General features: G+C 33.8%; 1 protein-coding gene across 2 annotated transcripts in view; it reads right to left on the bottom strand.

Annotated features, from left to right (window-relative positions):
* LOC125659073 (pleckstrin homology domain-containing family A member 1-like) overlaps nt 1-26,893 on the bottom strand; it is a 59,175-nt gene that overhangs the window by 26,212 nt on the left and 6,070 nt on the right. For both annotated transcript variants that reach the window (XM_048890614.2, XM_048890617.2), the window contains exons 2-11: nt 26,424-26,573; nt 22,482-22,541; nt 22,346-22,394; nt 20,930-21,027; nt 16,560-16,652; nt 15,015-15,137; nt 9,364-9,432; nt 5,682-5,743; nt 1,227-1,290; nt 796-861 (exon numbers count right to left, since the gene is read on the bottom strand). In XM_048890614.2, coding sequence (XP_048746571.1) covers nt 796-861; nt 1,227-1,290; nt 5,682-5,743; nt 9,364-9,432; nt 15,015-15,137; nt 16,560-16,652; nt 20,930-21,027; nt 22,346-22,394; nt 22,482-22,541; nt 26,424-26,573 — 834 coding nt within the window. The remainder of the gene's footprint in view (nt 1-795; nt 862-1,226; nt 1,291-5,681; nt 5,744-9,363; nt 9,433-15,014; nt 15,138-16,559; nt 16,653-20,929; nt 21,028-22,345; nt 22,395-22,481; nt 22,542-26,423; nt 26,574-26,893) is intronic.

The following is a 26,893-nucleotide window of genomic DNA, read 5'->3' as shown; positions in this document are numbered from 1 at the left end:
CATAGGTAATTGTGGTTATTATATTTCTGAATCATTGTGTGTTGAAAATGACAAGGAAGTTATGAATGTTTATTTGCAGATAACTGATGCACAAAGTAAATTGATTTTATGATACAGAGAATTCCTTATAAGAAATAATGACTATACTCCAGTCTGCGACATGCTTGGGTTATACCGATCTCTGGCAAGCGTCATTTGAATGGCCAAAAGGAAAACATGAATAGTATAAAAAAGTCAAAACTGTCTTGGCACCTGACTGAACCAACAGCTACTCCTGACCAACATCCATTTTCAATTCCCCCAATGATTTTTCCAATATCAAGTTTTTATTTTACTACGCCATTAATTCTTCAAAAATATAGTCCCCTATATTTCAAGTTCCTAAGACCCCATTTTAGTGTTCAATGTAAGTTTTTCTATTGCTAACACCCGATTCTTATAAATACAGATAATTACTCACTACCTGGTTATTTATAAGTTTTTCTATCGCTAACTCTCAATTCTTATAAATACAGATATATACTCACTGCCTGGTTATTTATAAGTTTTTCTATCGCTAACTCTCAATTCTTATAAATACAGATATATACTCACTGCCTGGTTATTTATAAGTTTTTCTATCGCTAACTCTCAATTCTTATAAATACAGATATATACTCACTGCCTGGTTATTTATAAGTTTTTCTATCGCTAACTCTCAATTCTTATAAATACAGATATATACTCACTGCCTGGTTATTTATAAGTTTTTCTATCGCTAACTCTCAATTCTTATAAATACAGATATATACTCACTGCCTGGTTATTTATAAGTTTTTCTATCGCTAACACCCATTCCTGAACATCTTCTGGAGTATCACACTGTAAAGTCAAATAATAAATCAATTTACACAGTTGTTTCGACCCAATTCTAAAAACCTATAATTATATGAACATTATTTCTGACATTCAGAGCCTCTTTGATTCAGTAACATATTAATTAACGACTTAATAGATCTGGATTTCTCTAAAGAAACTAAGTCAAAACTTGGACTTAATTCTGAGATTTTTAGATATCCAAGCCTGGAAAATAATTAAGCACAGAGGAGCTCTTCTGTCACTGAACATAGTATCTATTCAAGCAATAGTTTACAGGTATCCACAATTTTAAACACTGAAATGATTCAAAATCAGGGCTTCTGGTAAATAATGTAACATTTCTCTACTAATGATGAACTGCATCTCACCTGTATATAGAAAGTTCTTTTTGTTGTGGCCACTTCAAATAAATTGTCCCTCACTCCTGGAGACCTATTACAAAAAACCAGGGGACCAACATATTAGGTTAAGCATTAGCTGCAGAGTTGAGCTCTCTGAGAAAATACTGGGACAGATCAAAGAGCTATAGATCCACCCCTTATAAAAACCTTCGATTTACGGCGCACAAAAAGCTGCGCACGGTTGAGGCCTGATATCGTTGTATTTTTGTGTTGTTGTCTCATAAATCTATATCAAAAAATTCCTAATATATTTTCCTACTATACTTGTGTCTAAACATACCTTCAAATATTCATTTTAGTCCCTATGCAACCCGAAAACTTACAACTTTTCATGATTTCCTTCGTTGACATAGCCATGTTAGGTAGCCAGTCATCCAGGTTCATTTCCATACTTGCACAATAACATTTAGATGTGAACTAATATCCCCACAATATTTTAGTTAAATATTCTAAATAATCTATCATCCCAGTTCAGTAAAATAATAATTATTCAAATAGATAAACACACAGCAATGTGACTTTAATAGGCAACTTCCGAGATATCAGCTCTTCTGTGATGGAGGTATGTTCAGTGTTCTGTTGAACGCTTGAGTGGGTACAAGATGTATAAATTGTACATATACTATAGACTAGCTATGTAAATATGGATAAAAGTAATGAAAGTGTAAATTTTGTTTATATCAGCCGTTGTAATACATTAAAATGACCATATCAAGAACAATATTTGTTTGAATTAGGTCATCAAATTAAATATGAAATTATTTTTTATTTCCTCCTCTGCACGAGTGATATTTTAATCAAAGAAAAATGGTGATTATTGATTTTTGTTAGAGCTAATTAATTATTAGATACTAATAAATTTACTAATATTGTGTGTCCCTGCAGTTTGGGTGGTTACATAATGTCTGATATTCGGCCTTTAGGCAATATATGAAGGCAGCGATAAGCATTTGTACCCACCGCGTGTGGACGATAGTATGTTTTGCGTCTCACTGTGCGTAAGAGTTCCACAAAGGGAAAGAACTATTGGGCAACTCGGAAATTGTGTATTAGTCTGGTCCGGTCTCCATCCCTGTCACACTAGTGTTATGGACCACAATAGGCTTTTGTAGCATTTTCAAGAATCAAGAGCTTATTTTACCGTTTACTTATATAAACTATATTTTTCAATTTCTATTAATTATTCGTGTTAATAATAAATGAAGAGCGAATACATAACTTATAACGAATGATATGAATAGCTACCAATAGCAACAGGGTTTGAATTGACCGGCTACCTAAAATGGCTACATCAACGAAATCATTTGAAGCTGTGAGTTTTGGACACAAGTATAATAGGAAAATATTTTTAGAATTTTTTAATATCAAATTTATGTGACAGCAACACAATAATACAACGACATCAGACCTCAACCGTGCACAGCTATTTGTGCGCCGTAAATCTAAGGTTTTTATAAGGGATAGATCTGTAGCTCTCTGATCTGTCATAATGTTTTCTCAGAGCTACAGTTCTGCAGCTAGTTAAGAATATAACAGAAAACCAGGAAACAATAGATTAGGTTATTGTTTAGGCATATAACAAAAAAAAAAACCAGGAAACAACACATTAGATAAAGTGTTTCTTGTTTGTTGAACAAGAGGCCCATGGGCCACATCACTCACCTGAGTCACCTCGGCCCATAGTTAAAGATTTTCCCTCTATATTCACATATAAAACTTTGATCCCTATTGTGGCCCCAACCTACCCCTGGGGCCATGATTTTTACAAACTTGAATCTGCACTATCACAGGAAGATTTCATGTAAATGTAAACTTCTCTGGCCCAATGGTTCTTGAGAAGAAGATATTTAAAGATTTTCTCTATATATTTGAATGTAAAATTTTGATCCCCTATTATGGCCCCACCCTCCCCCCAGGGGTCATGATTTTAACAAACTTCAATCTGCACTATGTCAGGAAGCTTTCATGCAAATGTAAACTTTTCTGGCCCAGTTATTCTTCAGAAGATTTTTAATGATTTCCCCCTACATATTTGTACATTGTATGTAAAACTTTGATCCCCTATTGAGGTCCCACCTTGCACCCAGGGGACCATGATTTTAACAAACTTGATTCTGCACCAAGTCAGGAAGCTTTCATGTAAATTTGTACATTCCTGGCCTAGTGGTTCTTGAGAAGTAGATTTTCAAAGATTCTCCCTATATATTCACATGTAAAACATTGATCCCCTATTGTGGCCCTAATCTACCCCTGTGGGTCATGGTTTCAACAAACTTGAATGTGCACTATGTCAAGAAGCTTTCACGTAAATGTACACTTCTCTGGCCAAGTGGTTCTTGAGATTTTTAAATGACCCCACCCTATTTTTGCATTTGTGTTATTGTCTCCCCTTTGAAGAGGGCATGACCCTTCATTTGAACAAACTTAAGAGGCCCATGGGCCACATCACTCACCTAAGTCACCTTGGCCCATATCTGAAGACTTTCCATATATAATTGCATGTAAAACCTTTAAGTTAGTCCCTATTGTGGACCCAACCTACCCCTGTGGGCCATGGTTTTTACAACCTAAAGGTTTTCCCTACATATTTGTATGTAAAGCTTTCATCCCCTATTGTGACTCCAACCTAACCCTGGGGGCCATACTTTGAACAAACTTGCTGCAATATGTCAGGAAGCTTTCATGTAAATATCAGCTCTTCTGGCTCATTGGTTCTTAAGAAGATTTTTAAAAATTTTCCCTATATTTGTATGTAAAACTTTGATCCCCCATTGTGGCCCCATCCTACCCCCGGGGGGCCATGATTTGAACAAACTTGGATCTGCACTATGTCAGAAAGCTTTCATGTAAATATCAGCTTTTCTGGCTCAGTGGTTCTTGAGAAGATGTTTAAAGATTTTCCCTATATATTTGTATGAAAAACTTTGATCCCCTACTGTGGCCCCATCCTACCCCCGGGGGGCCATGATTTGAACAAACTTGGATCTGCACTATGTCAGAAAGCTTTCATGTAAATATCAGCTTTTCTGGCTCAGTGGTTTTTGAGAAGATGTTTAAAGATTTTCCCTATATATTTGTATGAAAAACTTTGATCCCCTACTGTGGCCCCATCATACCCCCGTGGGCCATGATTTTAACAAACTTGAATCTGCATTATGTCAGGAAGCTTTCATGTCAATATCAGCTTTTCTGGCTCAGTGGTTCTTGAGAAGAAGATTTTTAAAGATTTTTCCTTATTATTTGTAAGTAAAACTTTGATCCCCTATTGTGGCCCCATCCAACCCCCGGGGGCCATGATTTAAGAAATTTGAATCTGCACTATGTCAGGAAGCTTTCATGTAAATTTCAGCTCTTCTGGTCCAGTGGTTCTTCAGATGAAAATTTTTAAATGACCCCACCCTATTTTTGCATTTTTGTGATTATCTCCCTTTTGAAAGGGACATGGCCCTTCATTTGAACAAACTTGAAAGCCCTTCACCCAAGGATGCTTTTGGCCAAGTTTAGTTGAAATTGGCCCAGTGGTTCTTGAGAAGAAGTCGAAAATGTAAAAAGTTTACAGATGGACAAACAGACAGACGACGGACAACTGGCGATCATAAAAGCTAACTTGAAAGCTCAGCTGATTAAAAAACCTGAGACTAGTCCTTTCTAATTATAGTCTTTTTAAAAATAATGCATGGATTTAAGATACCAAACTCATTGCTTAAACATTTTGATGTATTTGTACATCTTCACAAGTCAAGGGTTATCGATTCGTTACCTCGCACTAACCCTTGACATCAGTGACTATCAAAAAGTTGGGCTCGTTCCGATTCTTTCAACAAAAGAGTGGGAACCAATGAGAATGCAGTTTTATTTATAACAACACGAAGCAAGAGATTAAAAATAAAAACACGTGATGTGTATTGATACCTACAGTTATGGCTATTTCAATCATTTAAGCAATATTGTCTTAAGCAAAAAGATTTCCAAACTTGATCTACTATCAATAAACGTAATTAGTGGCACCTGCGCGTGTTTTTCATTACAGCAGTATGCGATCGCGTCATTTGTATCCATGTACACCATAACAAGATGCAGTGATTTCATTGGATGTTTTATTTTTAGTGGATTGCGTAATGGTCTAATGAGCCCAAATTTTATATAGCGACTGATGTCAAGGGTTATTGCGATGAAACGAATCAATAACCCTTGACTTGTGAAGATGCTATTTGTACAGTGAATACTTTGGAGTAACTGGTAAGCACAACCTGTTTCCACACTAGCACAGGTGCCTTTCTGAACACACTAACACAGGTGCCTTTCTGAACACACTAACACAGGTGCCTTTCTGAACACACTAACACAGGTGCCTTTCTGAACACACTAACACAGGTGCCTTTCTGAACACACTAACACAAGTGCCTTTCTGAACACACTTACACAGGTGCCTTTCTGACGTCTGTGATATCACTTCTGGGCACAAGCCTCAAGGGTTCTTCTGACTGAAAGAAAATTAAAACTACATGAAACAGACAAAATAGACTCAATCATTAATAGTGATTTTTTAAAGCTTATTTTTAACAGGCAATTTTGACTTATGATGATGCTCCATATTTGGTAATGATTATGTGGACAGGTGGTACTAAAGAACCGGATCGAACTAGTTTGCAACAAACATTAATTCATTGTCTTTGATGAAAGCACCGTCAATTCTATTAAGAAATATAAGAGAAAATGTAAATATAAGTACACTGTAGATATTCACAGGGAATGAAAGTTTTTTTTAAAAAATCTACATGATTGTATGATCCATGATATACTCTATTTGGGGCCTGACCCCTTGACCCAGAAATAATGGATTTTAGTTTTAGTAGCAGCAGACCCAATGTTCAATAGTCATTATAGATATCTACAAACAGAAATAATGAATTTCACAGTTTTAGTAGCAGCAGTCCCAGTGCTCAATAGTCATTATAAATATCTACAAAATAAACCTGTTAAAATTAAAGAGCAAAGATTTTAAACTTTTCACAATGGGGTCACGAATTTCAGAATTACTGGGATAGTGGCTTCCTTGCTGATATGCATCCAAATCGTCTGCTAGATGTTGAGGAAAAAAGTTTTACTAGGACTTATCAATTACATGTATGTATAATAGATTTTGGCTGGGCAAAGATTTTATCAAATAATCCATGCTCATTATAACAAAACCCCATGTCTTTGCCAAATGGTCATTTATAATTATTTAAAGGCACTGGGATGATATATTATTTAAAATATTTAACTAAAATATTTATGGAGATTTTAGTTCACATCTAGACGTTTAAGTATGGAAATTAACCGGGATTTGAATTGACCGGCTACCTAACATGGCTACGTCAACAAACGAAATCATTTAAAGCTGGGAGTTTTCGGGTCATATGGGGCTTTAATGAATATTTGAAGGTATGTTTGGACACAAGTATAGTAGTAAAATATGTTAAGATTTTTTTATATTAAATTTATGAGACATCAACTCAAGAATACAACGACATAAGGCCTCAACTGTGCGCAGCTTTTTGTGTGCCATAAATCGAAGGTTTTTATAAGGGGTGATCTGTAGCTCTCTGTTATGTCAAAATATTTTTTCAGAGAGCTACAGTTCTGCAGCTATGCATGACAATGCATTAAAACACATGGCTAGAGATCAACAGAGTATAAAGCACAATGTCGTAGATCAACAGAGTATAAAGCACATTGTTGTAGATCAACAGAGTATAAAACACATTGTCGTAGATCAACAGAGTATAAAACACATTGTCGTAGATCAACAGAGTATAAAACACATTGTCACAGATCACTTGATTATAAAATGCATAGCTGTAGGTCACCTGATTATAAAACACATTGTAGAGATCAACAGAGTATAAAACACATTGTCGTAGGTCATCTGAGTATAAAACACACTGTCGTAGGTCATCTGGGTATAAAACACATTGTGAGATCAACAGAGTATAAAACACATTGTCGTAGGTCATCTGAGTATAAAACACACTGTCGTAGGTCATCTGGGTATAAAACACATTGTGAGATCAACAGAGTATAAAACACATTGTCGTTGGTCACCTGAGTATAAAACACATTGTAGAGATCAACAGAGTATAAAACACATTGTAGAGATCAACAGAGTATAAAGCACATTGTTGTAGATCAACAGAGTATAAAAAACATTGTTGTAGATCAACAGAGTATAAAACACATTGTCGTAGATCAACAGAGTATAAAACACATTGTCGCAGATCACTTGATTATAAAATGCATAGCTGTAGGTTACCTGATTATAAAACACATTGTAGAGATCAACAGAGTATAAAACACATTGTCGTAGGTCATCTGAGTATAAAACACACTGTCGTAGGTCATCTGGGTATAAAACACATTGTCGTAGGTCATCTGAGTATAAAACACACTGTCGTAGGTCATCTGGGTATAAAACACATTGTGAGATCAACAGAGTATAAAACACATTGTCGTTGGTCACCTGAGTATAAAACACACTGTCGTAGGTCATCTGGGTATAAAACACATTGTCGTAAGTCACCTGAGTATAAAACACACTGTCGTAGGTCATCTGGGTATAAAACACATTGTTGTAGATCAACAGAGTATAAAGCACATTGTTGTAGATCAACAGAGTATAAAACACATTGTAGAGATCAACAGAGTATAAAACACATTGTTGTAGATCAACAGAGTATAAAGCACATTGTTGTAGATCAACAGAGTATAAAGCACATTGTCGTAAGTCACCTGAGTATAAAACACATTGTCGTAAGTCACCTGAGTATAAAACACATTGTCGTAGATCAACAGAGTATAAAACACATTGTCGTAAGTCACTTGAGTATAAAACACATTGTCGTAGATCACCTGAGTATAAAACACATTGTTGTAGGTCACCTGAGTATAAAACACATTGTCGTAGGTCATCTGAGTATAAAACACATTGTCGTAGATCAACAGAGTATAAAACACATTGTCGTAGATCAACAGAGTATAAAACACATTGTCGTAGGTCATCTGAGTATAAAACACATTGTCGTAGGTCATCTGGGTATAAAACACATTGTAGAGATCAACAGAGTATAAAGCACATTGTCGTAGATCAACAGAGTATAAAACACATTGTCGTTGGTCACCTGAGTATAAAACACATTGTAGAGATCAACAGAGTATAAAGCACATTGTTGTAGATCAACAGAGTATAAAACACATTGTAGAGATCAACAGAGTATAAAGCACATTGTTGTAGATCAACAGAGTATAAAGCACATTGTCGTAAGTCACCTGAGTATAAAACACATTGTCGTAAGTCACCTGAGTATAAAACACATTGTCGTAGATCACCCCAGTATAAAACACATTGTCGTAGGTCATCTGAGTATAAAACACACTGTCGTAGGTCATCTGGGTATAAAACACATTGTCGTAGGTCATCTGGGTATAAAACACATTGTAGAGATCAACAGAGTATAAAGCACATTGTCGTAGATCAACAGAGTATAAAACACATTGTCGTAGGTCATCTGGGTATAAAACACATTGTAGAGATCAACAGAGTATAAAGCACATTGTTGTAGATCAACAGAGTATAAAACACATTGTAGAGATCAACAGAGTATAAAACACATTGTCGTAGGTCACCTGAGTATAAAACACATTGTCGTAAGTCACCTGAGTATAAAACACATTGTCGTAGATCAACAGAGTATAAAACACATTGTCGTAAGTCACCTGAGTATAAAACACATTGTCGTAGATCACCTGAGTATAAAACACATTGTCGTAGATCACCCCAGTATAAAACACATTGTCGTTGATCACCTGAGTATAAAACACATTGTCGTTGATCACCTGAGTATATCATAAACAGAGTGACATCTTGTTAGTTTTATAAAAGTTTTAATCTGTACAGACAGCAAGACAGACAAACTATAAATCATGCAATTAATCAATTAACCAAAGGGTAATAAACTGGAGTATAAGAGTATCTTTAAAAAAATCTGTACATGCATAGTACAAATATGTATATGAAATCATTTTCCCCAATTTCTACAAAAGGCACCTTTATTTGTGTACTTACCTGATCATGGGTATAGTAGGCCAAGCCACTGTTGTTTACGACAAAATATCTTCTCTTCCAGTTTTTTCTCTACGAAAGAAATTTAAAGAGTAATGAAAATATTACCATTTCCTCATGGATATATATCTAATTTTGAACTGAAATATCAACAATGGAAACCAGACAATACATGTGACTGAATTGCAAATTTTTACAAAGTCATTCTGAATTCTTACTGGCTAATACTTTCAATGTTTTTCTCTCTCTTATTTTTACCTCCTCAGAGTTGGGTGGGTCATAAAGTGAACTTGATAATGAATGCTTCAATACATTGTATTTACATGTATGTGTGTGTATGTTTGCCTATCTGAGCAAAGTTGCTAGGAAATATTTTTAAAGTGTATTTTTATGTCAACATTTTTCTTTTCTTTAATTTTATAGAATTTTTAAAAATAAAAACAATCATGCAATATGCTGCACACAGGGCAAATAAATTTGACATGCAAATGACCTTTCAATCTATGCATGTACAGATGTACTTATAAAAAGAATCCAGTTAAATTACATCATATGGTATTAGGAATGAGTGTCTAGTTTAGTTCCCTTGTATACTATGGGATACAGAAAAAAAATATTGGGGGCATATAGTAATTTCAGCATAACTGAATTTTCCTTTGCTGCCATCATTTTTATACCTTGTCACTAGTGATGGGCAATCGAAAAAAAAAAATTTAATCGATGATCGGATATGTACCTTTTCGATTGATTAATCGAAAAATAATCGAATTTTAAATGATTTCAAATTTATGGCATAAATACATTAAATGGAGACGTCCAAAATCATAATTAGAACTTTGAAGTTAATCCCATACTTTCGATTTTATTTTCCCAGGATAGAGATAGATCTCTCAACTTTTGTTGTTCTTATGGGATCCGGGTTAGAATAGAGCCTCATAACCCCTTGCTTGTTGTCAGAGGCAAAATCCGAGGCCCCATGTCACAACAGGTGTGGCACGATGAACATCCCTCCCTTTTGAAAGACTGTAAGCACCGAGCATAGGACTAAATTTTGCAGGCCTTTACCGGCAATGGTAAAGTCTCCATGTGAGTGAGAGATTCTCAAGAGAAACGTTAAAAAATATTCAATCTTATCGGATGATTCAGGTAGCTGGGGACAGTTTCGCACTATAGGCCTGGTCAACTTCTTAAAAAAAATGGAAATACCCCACATTTGAAGTGATATTACATGTGTAACAAGAGGCCCAAGGGCCTAGAATCACTCTTCTGATAAATTGTACAACCCCACTATTTCTATTCTTAGCCTCTTAGTATTCTAAATCTTTAGTTAAATCCTAAGAATTAAAAAAAAAGTAGGTCAATGTGACCTACTTTTTGGTTTACACATTTTGAGAACCCAAGAAATATCAACTGACAAAGTTTGATGATTTTAAGCCAATTAGTATCTGAATATTGAAATATAGCTGTCAAATTCCAATCGTAGGTCATGGTGACCTACTTTTTGGTCAGCGAACTCCAAACATGCAAGACCCATCAACTGACAAAGTTTGATGACTGTAGGTCAAATAGTATCTGAAATATATAAATATAGCCGTCAAATTCCAAAAGTAGGTCAAGGTGACCTACTTTTTGGTCGACACACTCCGTAGACTCAAGATGCATCAACTGTCAAAGTTTGATGATTGTAGGTCAATTAGTGACTGAAATATATAAATATAACTGTCAAATGCCAAAAGTAGGTCACAGTGACCTACTTTTTGGTCGATACACTCCGAAGACTCAAGATGCATCAAATGACAAAGTTTGATGATTGTAGGTCAAATAGTGTCTGAAATATAGTAATTTAGCTGTCAAATACCAAAAGTAGGTCACGGTGACCTACTTTTTGGTCGACACAAACCAAAGACTGAAGACGCATCAACTGACAAAGTTTGATGATCCTAGGTTTTACAGTGCCCAAAATATGCATCTAAAATTGAAAATGTGAAATTTGAATATCTGCAAAATTCAAAAAGTAGGTCACTGTGACCTACTTTTTTTATAAATATGTTTCAAGGCCTCAAGATGCATCAACTTACAAGATTTGATGATTCTAAACCTCTCGGTATTTGAAATAACAACTTAAAATATATCTATAAATGATAAGCCATAAAATTCAGAAAGTAGGTCACGGTGACCTATTTTTCAGTTGACGCATTTCAAGGTCCCATGATCCACCAACTGACAAGTTTTGATGATCATAGGCTTCAAAGTGTCCAAGATATGCATCAAAATTAATTTTAAAATAAATACCTGCAAAATTCAAAAAGTTGGTCACCGTGACCTACTTTTGAGACAACTTGACACAAGGTCCTAAGATGCATCAACTGTCAAAATTTGATGATCCTAGTCCTTATAATGACTAAAATATCAAAGATTTAAGGAAAGATAAATTTAGGTCAACTTCGAAGTGACCTTGAGACCACGCCCTTTGCCCCAGGGTAATGCCTTGTTCAATTTTTAATCTACAACATATCCTCATCCTCATGTGTAAGTTTGGTGATAATCTGCCCAGTGGTTCTTGAGAAGAAGATTTTTTAGCAACCACTACTTTTGTTTGTATTTTCCTGATTATCTCCCCTTGTTAAAGGGTCACATCCCTCTATTTAGTATGTATGAAAGCCCTTGGGCCAATGATACCCTGTAACAAATTTGAAAAAAATTGGCCAAGGGGTTCTTGAGTTATAGCCCTTTTTCTAAAAAGTTTACGCACACCGCACAAATGGCCATAGCATTAGCTCTTTGAGCCTTCGGCTCAGAAGAGCTAAAAATGTATACAATAATTTTAGGATGCATATCAAATGTAGCTGTGTGCTTAATAAAAATGTTAATGTACAACATGTAGGTGTCACCATGATTCCTAGCATATAGATGGGTGCAAATACGAAACTAAGACACGTGGTCAGTTGCTGAAGATATTCCGGTGAAAACATGCATGGTCCAGCAAAAGGTCTGTAGCTGAGAGGGAAGGTGGATGGCCCCATATGAAAGGTAGATTTTTGAGAAGGGCAGATCGGGTTCTTGATTGTGCACAGTGCCTAAATCCCCATGTTTGGTACTATGATGGTGTGGGGGTGGTGTGGATTAGCTCAAATGAGAGAAAATCAAAGCAAAAAAAGGGGAACCTACTCAGAGCATGTTTTGTGCACCAGCACCAGTATTTATAGATTACATGTAATATTTAGGGTCATAATTTATTAACTACACCAATATGAAATACAAGTATTGACATAAAAGGGAAATATGATTTTTCATTAGTCTGTCATAATCTGACTTTGATGTATACCCCCCATCTACATGTTTCAGAACCAAAGAAACTGTACCCTGCCACCTCAGCTTCGTCAGCCATTTTTGATTTCAGATAAGTCGCAGCAGGAATATTCGTATTATTTTTTTTAAAATACCAACATCGACGATTTTCGATTTTCAAAATGACAATCGATTATTCACATCGTTTCAGTTATAGCGACCGACAATCGAAAGTTGGCGACAATCGGTACATCACTACTTGTCACACAAACGAATTACACATTGAATACAAACAAGCATTCTGAGAGTATTGCAAGGCAATACAAAGTCCCCTACCAGTTGCAAAAATTATTGGACCACAACAAGTTCCTTATGTAAAGGGGAAAACTGGGGAACCGGGATAGGAATGGTTGGAAATCAACTACTATTCAGTTACAAAGACTAGACCAGTAAAACAGACAAATTTATAATTAGGTTTGGGTCTTTCACCAAGTCAATGAACTGTGAAATGTAGGTGATCAGGAATAATTTAGCTATATTGTTGCATTACTATGCTAGAAGTTTTAATGAGTGTAGTATTCTTATCTACAAAAATAAGAAACTTGGATGTAAACTTTAAGCTGGTATGGATGTGACTCCACTAGTTCTTATCAACTTTGTAGAAGCAAACTAAACTGTACCAATTATCAAAAGAACATCTGCAAGCACAAAAAATAAAAAAAAAAACAGTCTGAAAAACAAATGAATACATGCAAGCACACCCCCCCCCCCCCCACCCCAACAAAAAAAACCAAGAGGCCCATGGGCCACATCGCTCACCTGAGTCACTTTGGTCTATATCTAAAGATTTTACATATATAATTGCATGTAAAATTTCGGTCCCTATTGTGGCCCCAACCTATCCCTGGGGGCCATGATTTTTACAAGCTTGAATCTGCACTATGTCAGGAAGCTTTCATGTAAATGTAAACTTCTTTGGTGAAAAGAAGATTTTTGAAGATTTTCTCTAAATATTACTATGTAAAATTTTTATCCCCTATTGTGGGCCCATCCTACCCCTGGGGGCCATGATTTGAACAAACTTGAATCTGCACAATGTCAGGAAGCTTTCATGTAAATGTAAACTTTACGGGCCCAGTGATTCTTCAGAAAAAGATTTTTAATGATTTTTCCCTATATATTTGTATGTAAAACTTTGATCCCCTATTGTGGCCCCATCCTACTCACGGAGGCCATGATTTGAACAATCTTGAATCTGCACCATGTCAGAAAGTTTTCATGTAAGTTTCTACTTTCCTAGTCCAGTGGTTCTTGAGAAGAGGATTTTTAATGATTTTCCGTATATATTTTTATGTAAAACTGTGATCCCCTATTGTGGCCCCATTACACCCCCGGGGCTATGATTTTAACAAACTTGAATCTGCACTATGTCAGAAAGCTTACATGTGAATTTGTACTTTCCTAGTCCAGTGGTTCTTGAGAAGAAGATTTTTAAAGATCTTCTCTCTATATATTTGCAAGTAAAAATTTATCCCCTATTATGGCCCCATCCTACCCTCCGGGGGCCATGATTTGAACAAACTTGAATCTGCAATATGTCAGGAAGCTTTCATGTAAATCTCAGGTCTTCTGGCTCAGTGGTTCTTAAGAAGACTTTTAAAGATTTTCCCTATTTATTCCAATGTAAATTTTTATCCCCTATTGTGGCCCCAACCTAACCCCAGGGGGACATGATTGGAACAAACTTGAATCTGCAGTGTGTGAAGAGGCTTTTAACTTGAAAGCCCTTCACCTAAGGATGCTTGAAGTTTGGTTAAAACTTACAACAGACAACGGAAAATTTTTTATTAGAAAAGCTCACGTGAGCCTTCGGCTCAGGTAAGCTAAAAAGTCAGGGGAAACTGATCATTCATGCTATTTTTCTGAGTCCAAAGGCCATAACTTGGTGAAAAATCAATAGACCGAAACCAAATTCGAATTTGATCTGTATTTTGTTATGGCAAAGCAATGTATCAAATATTAAATGAATATCTGCAAGCACAACAACAACAAAAAATTGCGGAAAACTGATAATTCATGTTATTTCCAAGTCCAAGGGCCATAACTTAATGAAAAATCAATGGGCCGAAACCAAATTTGAACTTGAACTGTAATTTGTTATGGCAAAGCAATATACCAATAAATATCTGCAAGAACAGCGAAAAAAGTGTGGAAAACTGATTTGCAGGACTGACGGACAGACAGACAGAGGGATGGAGCGCAAACCTAAAGTCCCATTTGACTTCATTGGTAGGGGACTAATGAACTACACATTGAATACAAATTAACGACATTGAATACAAATTAACGACACAATGATCACTAACCACTCCTCCCTGTTTGACGCAGTAACCCTTTTTAAGAGCCACTTGCAAAGCTGCTGTTGTTTTCGGGTTCTCAGCATTTTCCTCACTGTCACTTGAGGCACCCGATTCATTAGCATTTTCATTCTGTCAATTCAAAGAAAAAATGTCATGCAAGTACATATGTCATATTGCCCCTATCCCCAACAAATAACTAAAAATACTGAGACTCTATATCAATGTCATATGATCCATTGATCAGACAATATCTTCCTATATTGTATGTCAATAGTAAACTAACCTTTGACCCTCAAAATCAATAAGGGCCGTCTACTCTTTTAAGGAAATCAGCATAACAAGTTTGATGTCTGTCAAGCAAAGAGTTCTTATAATACTGAGCAGACCACACTTGGTCTTCTGACTGACCAACATACCAAACAAAAGGTGCAAATCCATATGCCTCCTTTTTCAAGGGTGACATAAAAAGGAATTCTCTTATGGCCTAGAAACTGTTTTCCAATATCAATTTCCAGTTTGCTAGACCTTTGGACTCCAAAATCAATAGAAATCATCCTCATCAAATGTAAAGTCTGTGAGTGAACTTCAGTCTAATGAAAGGAAGTCATAAACCCTGGAAACCATCACTACACAAACTGAGAACAACATCAACCTCCCCACCCGTCAACTTCGTTACAAAGGGTATAATAACAATAATAAAGCATCCTTTAAAAGAAGACGTGTTTCTGAAACAGATGCCCTTATATGGCAGCAAAGTAATTATGACCAGTCTTTTCACAAGGAATACACATGTGTATCCCTTGTGAAAAGACTTTTCTATGTGTACCATAATTACTTTGCTGTGAGGTAATATGGTTAAATGGCAAATGCTGTGAGGTTATGGATGAAAGGTAAATGGTTAGCTATAGGGCTTTCATATTTCACAGCTTTATAGCTAACCATTTAAAAGTTATGGGCAAGGTTAAAGTTTTCCAAAAGTAGGTCAAACTCCCAGGTAAAAATCATTAGGCCATAAATTTTGCTACTAAAAGATTTCCTTTTTATGTCAAAAGCGATGCACATTGAAATATGTCCTGTCACTAAACATTCAAAAGTTATAGCTTAGGTTAAAGTTTATTACTCCAAGGTCAGGGGGTCAAACATTTTGGTACCAAAGAAAGGTCTTGCCAAAAGGAATACACATGAGAAATAGGAAAGTCCATTTAAAATGTTATGGCCAAAGTTAAAGTTTTACAAAAGAAGGTCAAACTCCAAGATGAAGGTCACAAAGCCAAAATTTTGATATCAATACATAGGTCATGTCAAAAGGAATACACATGTGATATATGAAAGTCTCCATCCATTCGAAAGTTATGGCCTAGGTTAAAAAAAGTTTTTGTGAACAGACCACAAACTGTATGCCCCTGAATTTCTTAATACAGGGGCATGAAACGAAATGATTTACAATTCCACAGATTCATATTCACTGCACAACACAGTGACATCTACTACTTCAAACTTTATGCTGTCAGAGGAGAGATAAGATACTTTGTACACAAAATAGGAGTATACCTTTATTGGTATTTTGATAGGTACCCCTCCAGCAATCTCTGTTTTGTATCCAGCTTCAGGATCATTTAAATTCTTTGATTTCTCCTCTGGCACCTGAAATTTTTTGAAGTAATGCAGATGTAAAAGTATTCCAAATTAAAGTCATATACACAACAAACAGAGCTTTTTTTCTGAAATAATTAACACTGACTAAATATTCATGCTTGATTGCATTACATGAATAATCCCCACCATGAATGTCTCTAACTTGCAAAGCTAATGAATTCCAATGAAACAATAAAGGAAAATTATACAGAATTTTGGTATTACAGAGAAAAATTTACATAACCACAATTTTGCTATTCATCTTTTTTACATAGTTTATGTTTTCTACATTTTTTAAAACTATTTTTTTATTTAAACAATATTTTATTCACAAATAAGTGAATGGGATCGGACAGCAGGCATGGCCTGTTTAACCCTCTCCCTTTTTAAAACTATACATTATGTTTGCACTCAAACTAAGCTAGAAATCTTGACCAGTCCATGCATCCAATGCTTTGTACGATGTTCCCATCATGTAGCATGAACACTGAACCTACAGGTGATAATTTTCAAAGATCAACCAGTGATAAATAACACTTTTAAAAGACAAGAATTCACCTTTGATGGACATTATACATTATCTACATATTATGAGACTTTTTTTGAAATGATTATTATAATTTGGGGAAGTCAGTTGTAATAAAATCCTCAAGAAATACTGAAGTGTCTGTGAAAGGTATTACATGTATCAAATAGACTTCCTCAATGGTCAGCCTGAACTTTCTTCTTACTGAATTGTCTCTTTGTATGCTAGTTTAAATCATATTGATTAAATCCACATTACAAATCCTGTAAAGATGTAATCGATGTTTCTACTAGTGCTCTTAATTCATGGTTTTTCAGAAACCCACATAGAGTTGAATTTCACGTAAAATTTGGAATTTTAACCATTTGGTGCTAAACAATGTCTTTGTCCATTTAATATTATTTAGGCGTGGCTTAACAGGATTAAATCATATTGTAATCACCCCACTTCATAAAGTCTTTAAAACGGTTATTTATCACTCATGCAATTGATATGAGGAGGTCATTTTAGAATATGACACTAACCACCAGTCATACACTATGACAATCGCCGCAATTACTCACAAACAGAATAAGAGGGCTTCTAATATTCAAATTTGTGTGATATCATGAAATATGTATTCACAAATAAGTTTTCACAACAGGTTTTCGGTCATCACACCGAGAGACTTTGTTCATATCTAGAAGTGATTTTGAGATGGTCAGTTGGAACAAGGCAAACAGCATGCAAAATCAACGTTGTGTGAACAGGTTGAGCAATTTCAAATGTGTTGCTGACTCTCGATTCATAAATAAGCTAAGCTAATTGGGATGTTGTGAATTTGTTATTACAATAAAACTTTGCTAGCTTTCCTTCTGAGCTACTTTGATCTTAAAAACACTTCATTGCAGATTGAAACGAAATTGAATTGGCATGCTTCCATAACAAAGGAGTATCACAAATGTATACTGTAAGTGGTTTTGATTTTGCGGTGCTAAAAGTTCGCGGTTTTTTATATTGGTCTAATTGTGGTGGTTTAATTTTCACGGAATTCAAATTTTATCAGATTAGTGGTAACTGTTCAAAACGTATTGTGTCACACTTGCAAAATGATTGCGATTGTTTTAATTTCGCGGAAAAATCCCCGACCACAAACATAGCAAAAGTAAAACCACCGCAATCATTTCCCAATTTACAGTATATCTAGCTATTTAATTCTAAACATTTAGTAAAATGTGTAATTAGTGCTAACAAGTCAGCACTGTGATAGTTACGATGTACATCAATATTCATTACTGTGAAAGTTATATTCATTACTGTGATAGTTACATTCATTACTGTGAAAGTTACAGTGTACATCAATATTCAATACTGATAACCACATCAATATTCATTACTGAGATAGTTACATCAATATTCATTACTGAGATAGTTACATCAATATTCATTCCTGTGACAGTTACATAAATATTCACTACTGTGATAATTACATTCATTACTGTGAGAGTTACAGTGTACATCAATATTCAATACTGATAACCACATCAATATTCATTACTGAGACAGTTACATAAATAGTCACTACTGTGATAGTAAAATAAATATTCATTACTGTGATAATTATATCAATATCCATTACTATGATAGTTATATCAATATTCATTACTGTGTTATATCAATATTCATTACTGTGTTATATCAATATTCATTACTGATAACCACATCAATATTCATTACTGAGATAGTTACATTCATTACTGTGAGAGTTACAGTGTACATCAATATTCAATACTGATAACCACATCAATATGCATTACTGTGACAGTTACATAAATAGTCACTACTGTGATAGTAAAATAAATATTCATTACTGTGATAATTATATCAATATCCATTACTATGATAGTTACATTCATTACTGTGATAGTTACATCAATATCCATTACTGTGAGAGTTACATTCATTACTGTGATAGTTACATCAATATTCATTACTGAGATAGTTACATCAATATCCATTACTGTGATAGTTACATTCATTACTGTGATAGTTACATCAATATCCATTACTGTGATAGTTACATTCATTACTGTGAGAGTTACATTCATTACTGTGATAGTTACATCAATATTCATTACTGTGTTATATCAATATTCATTACTGTGTTATATCAATATTCAATACTGATAACCACATCAATATCCATTACTGTGATAGTTACATTCATTACTGTGAGAGTTACAATGTACATCAATATTCAATACTGATAACCACATCAATATTCATTACTGAGATAGTTACATCAATATTCATTACTGAGATAGTTACATCAATATTCATTACTGTGACAGTTACATAAATAGTCACTACTGTGATAATTACATTCATTACTGTGAGAGTTACAGTGTACATCAATATTCAATACTGATAACCAAATCAATATTCATTACTGTGACAGTTACATAAATAGTCACTACTGTGATAGTAAAATAAATATTCATTACTGTGATAATTATATCAATATCCATTACTATGATAGTTATATCAATATTCATTACTGTGTTATATCAATATTCATTACTGTGTTATATCAATATTCATTACTGATAACCACATCAATATTCATTACTGAGATAGTTACATTCATTACTGTGAGAGTTACAGTGTACATCAATATTCAATACTGATAACCACATCAATATGCATTACTGTGACAGTTACATAAATAGTCACTACTGTGATAGTAAAATAAATATTCATTACTGTGATAATTATATCAATATCCATTACTATGATAGTTACATTCATTACTGTGATAGTTACATCAATATTCATTACTGAGATAGTTACATCAATATTCATTACTGTGATAGTTAAATCAATATCCATTACTGTGATAGTTACATTCATTACTGTGATAGTTACATCAATATCCATTACTGTGATAGTTACATTCATTACTGTGAGAGTTACATTCATTACTGTGATAGTTACATCAATATTCATTACTGTGTTATATCAATATTCATTACTGTGTTATATCAATATTCAATACTGATAACCACATCAATATCCATTACTGTGATAGTTACATTCATTACTGTGAGAGTTACAATGTACATCAATATTCAATACTGATAACCACATCAATATTCATTACTGAGATAGTTACATCAATATCCATTACTGTGATAGTTACATTCATTACTGTGAGAGTTACAATGTACATCAATATTCAATACTGATAACCACATCAATATGCATTACTGTGACAGTTACATAAATAGTCACTACTGTGATGGTAAAATAAATATTCATTACTGTGATAATTATATCAATATCCATTACTGTGATAGTTACATCAATATTCATTACTGTGATAGTTAAATAAATATTCATTACTGTGATAGTTACATCAATATTCATTACTGTGATAGTTAAATCAATATTCATTACTGTGATAGGTTACATTAATAGTCATTACTGTAAGAATTATACAGTTATAGTTCAGATAAGATACATGAGTGTGTCTGATCAATCAGCTGCTTTGATCACATGACGGTGATTACCAAGGTATCAACATCAAATGAGAGCAGATATACCTCATAGCAACTGGTCCTTGAAACCAAGGACAAAAAAATATACGGATTTTCAAGTTCTAGTGTGACACAATATATCATGGGAGACATGACATGTAGGAGTGAATACTGGAATATATACTAGGCTGGACAAGTTCAAAACTTAAATGAACAAGGTAACAGAAAGAAATGTGGACACTCACTGTTATTTTACTGACGTTATTTAATGCATAAACCCATCCATGCATATCCTCTGTACTCTCTGCTTGTAAATAAAATGCTTTCCCTGCATGATTTATTACTGAAAAACAAAAGAAATTTATTCACTCTTTGTTATCACATTAAATAACTGTTGTTCAATGAGGTATGTAACACAACTGTCAAGGATGAAAACTTAATAATGCTGCATTTTTCAGCTCATGTAAAAAAAAATTAGTTTAAAAATCAATAAAACCCAAAGAGCACAGCCAAGCAGAGCATTTACTCACCACCATGATCAGTCAAACTGACAAACTAAAAATTAAGTACATCAATGACATTATAACCCACAAAGATATTGAAAATAAATCTACCCAGTGGCCTTGACCTTTGATCCCTAACTCTGAAAATCAATAGGTTTTGACAACTAACCATAGGGAACAAGTATGCAAAGACTAATGAAACCTTGTTCATTTCAATGCCACTAACAACATCAATCTCCCCTTACATGCACTTTTTTTTAAGAGTATGTTACTATCAAGCAGGAGACAAATCTCATTCTCTCATAATTTCTCAAAGTAAACCATTTTTTTGTTTGTTTACATTTGCTTTTAGAAGGTGCAGCATTCAGAGGTAAATACAATCCACTGTTTCATAAATGCTACTATCAAGTCTCTCATGAGTTATCATATCAATGTGTCATTGTTTACAAATTTATCTGAGTCTTAATATGACAGGAAATATCTTCTGGGGAGAGAGGAGGCGAGTACTTTTAATTATCAGTCAATCTTAAAATTGAGAATTGAAAATGTAAACCTGGCTCCAATCTCTTGATTTTTTAATTTACACTATATCAGGAAGCTTCCCATGTAAATTTCAACTTTTCTGGTCGTGTGGTTCTTGAGAGGAAGATTTTAAAATTAATCCACCCTATTTTAGCATTTTTGTGATTATCTTCCCTTTGAAGGAGGCATGACCCTTCATTTGAACAAACTTGAATCTCCCTCACCCAAGGATGATTTGTACCAAGTTTAATTGAAATTTAATTGCTGGTTCTGGAGAAGATCTTTAAAAATGTTCTGAGTATTTTTTACAATTTCATTATTATCTCCCCTTAGAGAAGGACCTTGCCCTTCATTTGAACAAACCGGAATCCCCCTGCCCTAAGGATGCTTTCTGTCAAGTTTGGTTGAAATTGGCCCAGTGGTTCTAGAGAAGGAGTCTAAAATGTGAAAGTTACAGACAGGCAGATGGATGATGGACAACAGGTGATCAGAAAATTGTCGAAATTGTCGAAAATCAAAATTTTTGCCACATGCACATCTTCAGTAATACCCATACAAACACTCTTTAACACAAGCAAAAAAGATCAGCACATGTATATTTCATGCAATATCTCTAAATGAGTATTTTGTACTTACCAAAGAGGGAATCGAGCTTAGGCTTCTGCTTCTTAGAGACTTCACTAACCTAAAACAGAAAAAGTGTTGAGGTATTAGTACTGACAACTTTGTTATTAGCTTTAAGCCTGCATTTAAAAATAATGAATGACATTACCTTTGATATAACAGCAGTACTGATTTCACCACAAGGACTTTGTTGGTCTGGGGGTAAGTTCTGGAATTAAAAATCAGTTTCGTAATTCTTTAAACCTGCTTGTACATGAAATAATCCTAACCACATAGAGTTTTTTTCAGTGTATAACATGCAAATCAAGTAATGCATACAAAAACATTCACATTTTCTCTTTGAAAAAAAAGAAACCCAATACTTACATACATCTATTTGTGTTTAATTGACAATTATTTTACAAATATATCTATTTTGAACCTCTACATTCATGGATATTATATGAAAAAAAGTAATTCTGGTTTTGTCGCAAGGAATGCATAAGTAAAATATGAGAGCCCTATCACTAAGCATTGAAAAGTTGTGGACAAACGGAAAGACCAAAATCTCTATGCCCCTAAATCTCTGATTACTGGGGCATAAAATTGAAAAGGAAAATAGGGGTAATAGTGCTTGTTATTGAATTTACTTTTGATTCATTCATGATAACCAATATCAAAACAATTATTTTTACATTAAAACATTCACCATTTAAAAGTTACAAGCAAGGTTTGAAATTTGAGTCAAACTCCTATCAAATGACATTTCTTGCCACAAGGAACCTATATACAAAATATTAATACTCTACTTTAAATTCTTCAGGTGATGTTGCCTAGGTTGGGTTTTCTTGAAAGTAAATCAAACTCATAGGTCAAGGTCAGAATGTCAAAACTTTAGTACCAAAAGAAAGGTCTTCTCACAAGGAATGCACAGTCATGTGAAATATAAAAGACCTAGCACTAACTGATCAAAGATCTTTTCTAGTAAGGTTCAAGATTCAGACAGACAGGACAAAACAATACCCCTCTCTCCCCGACTTTATTCATGGGGCATGTGAGAAATAAATAAAAACTTGAATCCACACAACTTAAGAATGTTTGCATTTTGATATGATTTAGTGTAACCCTGCTACTCTTTTAGAAAATTTGTTTTAATTAATTTCCTGTATCACAATTGGAACAAACTTAAATCTGCACTACCTGGAGATGTGTGTAGTGTATCAGCGTTCAGCAGTAATCATGGCTCTGCTGCTCTGGAGAAGACACCCCCCCCCATCCCAATGTAAACCTTTGATCCCTATTGTGGCCCCATCCTATCCCCAGGGGGCATGATTTGAAGAAACTTCAATCTGCAATACCTGGGGATGCTTTCATATCAATATGAGTATTCAAGGCCCTGTTTATATCAAATCCAGCTAATTTTCAAGATTTTAGGGTATTTCACCACCCACCCTGATCTTTGATCTCCTGGGCATAAAAAGGTAAACGTACAGAACAAAAAATAATGATCATTACATTAGGAATGTCAATGTAGTAGTGATGATTATTAGATCAGGATTGTCAATGTAGTAATGATTATTACATTAGGATTGTGATGTAGTAATGATTATTACATTAGGATTGTGATGTAGTAATGATTATTACATTAGGATTGTGATGTTGTAATAATTATTACATTTATAGGATTGTCAATGTAGTAATGATTATTACATTAGGATTGTGATGTTGTAATAATTATTACATTTATAGGATTGTCAATGTAGTAATGATTATTACATTAGGATTGTGATGTAGTAATGATTATTACAATAGGATTCAGGGTTGGCAAAAAAGTGGTCAATATGAGTATTGACCTGGTCGGTGGTCAATACTGGTTAAAACCGGTCAATACTGGTCGATTGAAGATTATTTGGTCATTATAGTCTGTGTTATTTATTCTAAATGTTTAAGTGACCATTATGGTAAATACTGTAATTCATAGCATGCACTATCAGTTTATAATATACTTATAAGTCATAATATTAAATAAATAATGTACAGATGACTCTGTTGAATTGGGGAAGATGTATAAGTTTCTGTTCAAATTACTTAGTTTAACAAGAACAACCTATAAGTATTGTTTCATCAATCTTCATTTTAACTGTTGAATAAACATTTGAGGGGGTGGGTTAGTGATGTTTTCATAACAATAACAGGCACACTGGTCATCTATGCTTATTAACACCTGTCAACTCTGCTTCCTGTGCTCAGGTAATGTCCAGCTACCTTTTATTCTTAACCTGTATTAAGAGGTCTGTCTCCAATCGTCAAGCTATGCTTTAGAACTGTGACCCTCTGGTAGGTACTGAAGATATTTTGGTCAGTTTCAGCAAACCAAATATATTAAACTTATGAAATTACATTTGATTATCTAATGAAAAATATTAATCAACAATTGATCCATATAATGAAAAGACTTACTTTATCTTTATATTTGCAAGAAAAGTACAAAAATAGAAAAATGGACAGTTTAAATCACAATTGACCATTATTGACCACTTGGGGAATATTGACTGGGACGGTTAAAACCACTGGTTAAAACCGGGGGACCGCCCAACCCTGTTAGGATTGTGATGTAGTAATGATTATTATATTAGGATTGTGATGTAGTAATGATTATTACATTAGGATTGTGATGTAGTACTGATTATTACATTAGGATTGTGAGGTAGTAATTATTATTATATTAGGATTGTGAGGTAGTAATTATTATTATATTAGGATTGTGATGTAGTAATTATTATTACATTAGGATTGTGATGTAGTAATGATTATTACATTAGGATTGTGATGAATAATGATTATTATATTAGGATTGTGATGTAGTAATTATTATTACATTAGGATTGTGTAGTAATGATTATTACATTAGGATTGTGATGTAGTAATGATTATTACATTAGGATTGTGAGGTAGTAATTATTATTACATTAGGATTGTGAGGTAGTAATTATTATTACATTAGGATTGTGATGTAGTAATGATTATTATATTAGTATTGTGATGTAGTAATTATTATTACATAAGAATTGTGATGTAGTAATTATTATTATATTAGGATTGTGATGTAGTAATTATTATTACATTAGGATTGTGAGGTAGTAATTATTATTATATTAGGATTGTGATGTAGTAATTATTATTACATTAGGATTGTGATGTAGTAATGATTATTATATTAGGATTGTGATGTTGTAATGATTATTACATTAGGATTGTGAGGTAGTAATGATTATTATATTAGTATTGTGATGTAGTTATGATTATTACATTAGGATTGTGAGGTAGTAATGATTATTACATTAGGATTGTGAGGTAGTAATAATTATTACATTAGTATTGTGATGTAGTAATGATTATTACATTAGGATTGTGATGTAGTAATGATTATTACATTAGGATTGTGATGAATAATGATTATTATATTAGGATTGTGATGTAGTAATTATTATTACATTTGGATTGTGTAGTAATGATTATTACATTAGGATTGTGATGTAGTAATGATTATTACATTAGGATTGTGAGGTAGTAATTATTATTACATTAGGATTGTGAGGTAGTAATTATTATTACATTAGCATTGTGATGTAGTAATGATTATTACATTAGGATTGTGAGGTAGTAATGATTATTACATTAGGATTGTGAGGTAGTAATTATTATTACATTAGGATTGTGAGGTAGTAATAATTAATACATTAGGATTGTGAGGTAGTAATGATTATTACATTAGGATTGTGATGTAGTAATGATTATTATATTAGGATTGTGATGTAGTAATGATTATTATATTAGGATTGTGATGTAGTAATGATTATTACATTAGGATTGTGAGGTAGTAATGATTATTATATTAGTATTGTGATGTAGTTATGATTATTACATTAGGATTGTGAGGTAGTAATGATTATTACATTAGGATTGTGAGGTAGTAATAATTATTACATTAGGATTGTGAGGTAGTAATGATTATTACATTAGGATTGTGAGGTAGTAATGATTATTACATTAGGATTGTGAGGTAGTAATGATTATTACATTAGGATTGTGAGGTAGTAATGATTATTACATTAGGATTGTCGATGTAGAACTTGAGCGACTCCTCATGTGGCTCCAGTATGAAGTATCTCCGTTTGGAGCTTGTGGAGGACTCCTTCTCTAGGATATTCAGAAATCCACACGTTCTCCCCTGTTTGTCTTGGTATGGCATGTTAATATCCTTGAAAAAATAAGGAAAATGGTTTAACATACGATTTTCAAATAAATACAATTCCCAGTTCACACTATCAACCTGAATGGCTCTGCATGATGAGTGTATAAGTACTCCACAAGGTGTCAAGAGGAGTGGGGTTCCAGTATTCCCCAGTATTCCCATGCTTACATGTATCTTTTGACATATAAACATGGTGAATGTAATTTGTAGAGTGTGTAACAAGATTTATATACATGTACTATGCTAAGACAAATTCTACTGAACGTAGATGATATGATATGCTATGAAATCAGAGTAAATGGCTCTCAAGCAACTTTTATGATTTG

This window comes from Ostrea edulis, chromosome 9, assembly GCF_947568905.1.
Source record: "Ostrea edulis chromosome 9, xbOstEdul1.1, whole genome shotgun sequence".
Classification (NCBI taxonomy): Eukaryota; Metazoa; Mollusca; class Bivalvia; order Ostreida; family Ostreidae; genus Ostrea; species Ostrea edulis.
The sequence above is the reverse complement of the archived record's forward strand: the minus strand, read 5'-3'. Positions and strand labels throughout refer to the sequence as shown.